Consider the following 6415-nt stretch of genomic DNA (forward strand, 5'->3'; position numbering starts at 1 on the left):
TTTTTTTTTTTTTTTTTTTTTTTTTATTTATTTATTTATAAAAAAAGGATATTATGTAAATGTCCAATAAAAGTATCTGCAAAACATTGAGTGAATCTTTTAAATTTATACCCTAGAAGGGAATGAGAATAAAACATTCTCTAGATCACTACAAGTGGAGGGACCAACTGAAAGTCTCCCCACTTCCCTAAATGAGCTCAGCTCCAAGTAAAGTTCTAATTTTCTCTTGCAAATTTTTATGTTTAGAGTGGTTATCTAATTTTCTCTTGCAAAATTTTCAAGCTTGATGCGATTATCTTTTCAATTAAAAAAAAGCTGAAAGTTCACTTAGTATGTTGAAAAGATTTTTGCTTTACAATTAGTTACTGAGGTCTTGTCTTTTCTCTTTTATCTCAGATGGATGAGAAAAATATCCCAATTTACTGTTCTTCATTAGAAGGGCAACTTGCAAAGTTGGAAGTATTTGGCTCAAATGCATCCCAGCTTCTTGAAAAGTTTTTGCATCCTATGACACGGTAGAATCACATCTTGTCGTACTGTTATAGATGAATGCTATCCACAGTGATTAATAACTAACTTTACTCCTGCAGTGCTTCACAGAATCTTTGGCAGTTGAAAAAGCATTCCACTGGGGGTCCAGATGATAATTCTCATTTGAAGACATTGTTCAATCGCGAAAATGAGAATTACATTCCATCATATGGAATTGCATCCATCTCTTTGAAAGATCCTCGAATGCTACCGAATGAAAAGACTACAGACGTTCAAGATTCAACTTCAATGCATAACCCTGCTGATTCCTCAGCAATTCTTTCTGAAGATAGAGAAATTTCAAAAAGTAATGAAATGTTATCATCATCTTTGGATTCAAGAATTGACGAAAATGGTTTTTTACTTGAGAACAAGGAATTGTGGGATGCCAAAAGTGGAATGAGGGCCCCTGTGGAAGATACTGTTATTTGTGCAGCAAGACATCATACACGGATGAATCGCTTTTGCCTCGATGAACCGTCTGCAGAGATGGCGAAAGATCTGAGCTCATTGCAAAGCTCAAGTGCTTGTCCCACATTGCTTTTAAATGAGAATGACGAAAGCAGTACTCTTGTAAGGTAACCTCTTTTTCTTGATTCTGTGCATTCCACTGACATTGTTATTTAGGATAAGTAAGGAGTTTTGGGTTATTTTTCTGATTTCTGGTCGCTCAATGTCTACATGTTTGGTTTTTCTGATGATTAAACTAGTGCATTGTTTTGCCCTCTTATTCTATATGATTGTTCTCATTGAGTGTATATTCTTTTCGAAAACTTGTACTCAAAATCATATGAAGTGTTCTATTTTACTCGACATTCAACCTTTTTGACCATGTTCATCTCACAAGACTCAAGTTGATTCATCTTTCTGTTGTGTGTTTTCATGGATGATAATGAGGTGTGACGGCCGGTCTTCTAGGGAAATGTTTAACAATGGCAATGCATTTCTTCTTTGTATTTCAGATGGTCAATCATATTACCCGTAAGTTGGGTTAAGGCATTTTGGATTCCTCTAATATCTAGGGGGGCTCGGGCAATCGGTTTGAGAGAGAGACACTGGATTGCATGTGAAGTAAGAAATGTTCCAATAAAAGTTTTCTTCCGAATTATCCCCCAGTAGCAGAAATCACATATTTACTTACCTATATCTCCCTTCTCTTAACTTGTAGGTGGGATTGCCATCATTTCCTTGGGATTTCCCTGATTGTACTGCGTACTCGCGATTCATGACAAAAGAATCTACCGCAGTTGACAACAAAGCTGAGTGTTCTTCTTCCTTTTCAAGATCTTTTAGGGTTCCCATTCCACCCCCATGGCATAGTGTCCAGTTGACACTTAGCAAGGGACTTGATGGAGTGGAGAGCAATGGAGCTTGTACCGAGAAAAATATGGCTCTCACCGATTCATCATCGATATTTGATGATGCAAATTGTGAAACTGCAGTGGTTGGTGTTCACGATCAGAAATTGTTCAACGGAATCGTGGCTCGAACATCCTCTTCATTGTTTGAATTTTTTAGTGAAATAAACCTTGGGCATTTGCCTCTATTTCCTTGTGGACGAGATAAAAAGGCTAGAATTCTCAAGTATCTTAACAACAAAAGCACACTAGATCAGTCCAAAAGTAGTACCGACCGAATAAGTTATAGCAGCAAATCATGTTTCCTTAGAGTGATTCTCCGCGCTTATAAGAAAGGTGCGTTTGAAGAGGGAGCTGTTATTTGTGCTCCCAAGTCAGCTGATCTATCTTTGTGGACTTCAAGGTGATTTATCTTTTCATTTCTTTGTTAAAATGTTGCAAAAGTTTGGTACTTAACATTCATTCTATATGATCTTGCAGATCAGCAGACGACGAGAAAGCACTCCAAATCCCCGAATCTGCTGTAAGCCACTACTTCAAACTCAGAGAGCAGTCGCCCTCAATGTGGGAACTACAATTACCAGAAGATGCTGCTGCTGGAGAATCTCACAGGTGGCCCATCGGCTTCGTCACCACTGGATTCGTTCACGGAAGGTTCGGATACTTCGGTTATCTCAAAACATAGACTTCATATGTATAATAACACATCATTCTCTTCTTAGTTATGATATTTTGACATCACTCATGCAGCAAGAAGCCGGTTGCGGAGGGTCTTTGTGAAGCAACGTTACTAGCTCATCTTCGAGAGCAACAGTTCGACGGTATGTTTTCAAAAAAGAAAGAACAAATTTACGTGCTTGTTAGGAACTTAAGATCTTCAGCATACCGAGTTGCACTTGCTACTGTTATCCTTGAGCAGAAGGAAAATGATTTAGAATTTATGTAACTTAAGAATTGTAATGTTTTGGTTCATTCTTTGTAACATGTAGAAAATGTGGTATGGTGAAATATCATTGTATTTTTATATAGTTTCTGGGTGAGCTTAATTAGCTTCAGGTAATGAAATGTAACCAATGAATTGTCCAATCATTGATGTGTTTTCTGTAAAGAGTACAAAAATCAATGGGAATCTAAGTCTCTGGTGGATTAGGGCAGAGATATCACTGTCTTCCCAGAAGACGAGAAAATGTATATCTGTTCATAAAATGGACCAATAATGGTTAAAAAGGAAGCATGGGATTAGAGAGAGAAGGCAAGCCATGGATTTACAGAAGAGAGAGAGAAGGCAAGCCATGGATTTACAGAAGAGAGAGAAAAGTGAAAGAGAAGAGACAGTGATGGCTGATTAGACAAATGGTAAAAGAAAAGTGTGCCATTTCCTGAATCACCAAAGCCNTTTTTTTTTTTTTTTTTTTTTTTTTTTATTCAGGAAGTTGAATCTCAAATTTTATAATTATAATATTTATTTCACCCCTTTGTTTTTTATATAGTTTTCTTTAAGTAAGTGCTGGCAAAATGTAGTGGTGCAGGTCAACCACAAATTGATTAAGAACAACTTCGTGACTGAGATTCAAGCCAAATGATTGAACCTAAGCTGACATAAAAACTCAAAAAAAAAAAAAAAAATCAAATAGGTTCACAATTCGACCGTTGATCGTTATGAATATAACCAGTGAGGACCATTCTCTCATCTTGGATTCCTTTGAAAAAAAGGAGTACAAGGTGCGATTTCTTTTCGTTTTTTTGGTTAGTAAGATTCAAATGGTTTTTTTTATCTCAGAGATCTTATATATATTAGAAGCTTTAGGTGGCGGTCTCCTCAAATTCAGTTTTTAATAAGTTACTTAAGTTCCATTTTTGTTATCTTAATACAATCCAAAAAATACATTAAAAAAAGAGTTTAAATGAAACTAAAAAAATCGACCTTTCACCCTTTTGGTCAATTTCGAGCATAAACTCTGAGAATAATTGTAAATCAATTTAGTTCAACTTTAATTATAATAATTTAATTTTTTAGTCTTAAGAAGTTTTATATAACACTTTTATTAAATCATTAAAAAAAAAATGGCAATACTTTGACGGTTAAATTATAAAAAATATATATATTTCAAATATTTGGATGCCTTAATCTAGATTAAGACTGTAAATTATAATAAAGTGATTTTTAATCTAAGTGAATTAAAAATTTCATAAATTCATAATAAAATGATCAGAGAAAATAGAAAACAGTAATGTCCCACATCTTTTCATTTTGTGAAGCCCTATTTTGTTGTGTCCTTAGGACATGCGTTGTAACATGAAATAGTGGTTGACTGTCTTGTCTTTTCATCTTTAAATAAATTATCATTGACTTGCTTTTCTTTGTATTTTTCTTCTACTCCTTCAATTGTAATTTTAATTTCACCCCCCTCAACTAGAGGTTAATAATGGTAACAATAAATTGAAATTATCTTCCCATGTCAATCCGAGTTGTGAAAGATGCTCGAGTGACTCAACTACCACGACTACTCACTAATAATTAAGTTAGAAGAGTTAAACATGCGATTCAAAGCCTTCAAGAAGAACGTTATTCTTAACAAGATAGATAAGAACGTTTTCACTAATATTAAATGTTCTCAATAATAACCCACGTGATGAAGTACTCGTTTTCGATCCCGAACACATACCAACTCAATGAGAAAGGTTAAAACAACCATAGGTTTTGCACCACATTCGTTCAATATTTGTATCAAGAGTGAATAGAGTAGTAACCATTTCAATTCTTTTAGGTATTATTTAGCTATCTTATACTCGGAATCTTCCTCATTCGAATATGATTTAGTTCATTCATATATCATTTCTTTACTCGGGTGTCACATGCCCACTAACATCCATCTTAGTTCCTACCCGAACTACATTTTAATAGGAGAAATACTTTTTTATACCATTTGTAACGATCTATACCCAGAATTCAATCATTTCAATCTTTTTTAAAATCAAGACATTGGGTTTGATTGGACAAGTTTGCTTCGTTCTTTTGGGAACAAATGAAAAGGGCAAAAAGTTTGTCACAACGTAAATATCAAAAGCAAACCTTATCAACTTTTACACCTTCTTTTCTATATCAGTTGAGCTATGCTAATATTGACAGAGATGAAATTAGGGTTTTCCATAAACAACACATGCACATCAACAAAACCCATCAAACTTTCACTTAAAACCTCCAATTTCTTTATTTTTTCATACAACTCCCCAATTCTATCTAATTTCCCCTATAAAACCCCTTAATTCCCTTCAAACCTCTCACTCCATCCCTCTCTCTCATGGCGGTTCTTCTTCTTCTTCTTCTTCTTCTTCTTCTTCTCAGAACCCTGGTTCGAAATTTGAAGGCTTCCCAGGCCTTCCATGGCTATGGAACTTACAACCAAGCTCCATATCTGAATTGGGTCGTGCAAAGTTTGAAATTTTAGGCGTAAAAGAGGGAGCTTTCTTTAGTCCACTAATGGGAGGCGGTGAGATTCAATTAGCTGCTGACTCATTCATCCAAATATTGAGTTCAAAATGGCTCATTAAATGAGTGAATGACGCAGGAGACAGATTGAATCTTAAACCTTCCTTTCTTGGACTGAAGGGAGCTCCCTCAATCTTCCCTTCTCCATTCTTTATTTATTAATTTTTTTGTGTGTAGCTGATACAGGCACGGCGGAGGACGGCGGTGGTGAATTAGGGTTTCAGAGAAAGATGGTGGAGAATGAACTGGTGGTGGTGGTACACGCATTACGACAACTCGGCTTTCGACATTGCCCTCATGGCTGCAGCAACAAGTTCCTAGACATGTCTCCTTTTCACTTCACTCTTATTTACCATTCTGCCCTCCCTATTCCCTTTTCGTCTTTTTATATATGTATTTAATTTTAATTATCGAAATATTATTGTTGTTAAATTTTACATTATATATAATAAAACATTTTTATATTCATACATTTTAAATTATAAAAGATAAAATATTTAATAAGAGGAAGGGGTAATGTTGGAAAGTACATTTTTCTCGAAAATGAATAAAATAAAATAAAAAAATCCCACGCACAGGTTAAGTACAAATTCTTGTGTTTAATTAGTTTAATAATCTTATGAGAAACAAATCCGGTTGTTTTTCATCCCAAGATTTGGATTTATCCTCTTTAATTATTTAATATATTGATATTTATTTATTTATTTATTTTTGGAAACAATAGTTGTAGTGTACTTGAAACGAAATCTTATTATAAAAATTAGTTTTTAATCTAATTTTTAATTTTTATAATATTTTTTGAGAACGCTTAGTCTTTAAATTTTTAAAATTACGAGGCGAGTGAAAATTATTATATAAATTAATACAAATTCTTTCAGTATATCAATTTACTTTCTTTTATATACTTTTTAATTAATATATAATTTTAAGATTTGGTTTATTTAATTTGGAGGGAAGGGTACTTTGATAATTTGAATTATATCAATTAATAAAAAAGTGTATTTTTCAAAAAAAAAAAAAAAAAAAAAAAAAAAAA

At 33.8% G+C, this 6415-nt stretch overlaps 1 protein-coding gene across 1 annotated transcript in view; it reads left to right on the top strand.

Annotated features, from left to right (window-relative positions):
- LOC111483394 (ribonucleases P/MRP protein subunit POP1) overlaps nt 1-3064 on the top strand; it is a 5797-nt gene extending 2733 nt beyond the window's left edge. Inside the window, exons 6-11 of the mRNA XM_023129590.1 lie at nt 397-515; nt 591-1109; nt 1494-1602; nt 1700-2292; nt 2370-2543; nt 2640-3064. Of these exons, the coding sequence (XP_022985358.1) occupies nt 397-515; nt 591-1109; nt 1494-1602; nt 1700-2292; nt 2370-2543; nt 2640-2835 (1710 nt within the window). The 3' untranslated portion in view covers nt 2836-3064. The remainder of the gene's footprint in view (nt 1-396; nt 516-590; nt 1110-1493; nt 1603-1699; nt 2293-2369; nt 2544-2639) is intronic.
- The last annotated feature ends 3351 nt before the right edge of the window (nt 3065-6415 follow it).

The sequence above is a fragment of the Cucurbita maxima genome, unplaced genomic scaffold (genome assembly GCF_002738345.1).
Source record: "Cucurbita maxima cultivar Rimu unplaced genomic scaffold, Cmax_1.0 Cma_Scf00008, whole genome shotgun sequence".
NCBI classification, from domain to species: Eukaryota; Viridiplantae; Streptophyta; class Magnoliopsida; order Cucurbitales; family Cucurbitaceae; genus Cucurbita; species Cucurbita maxima.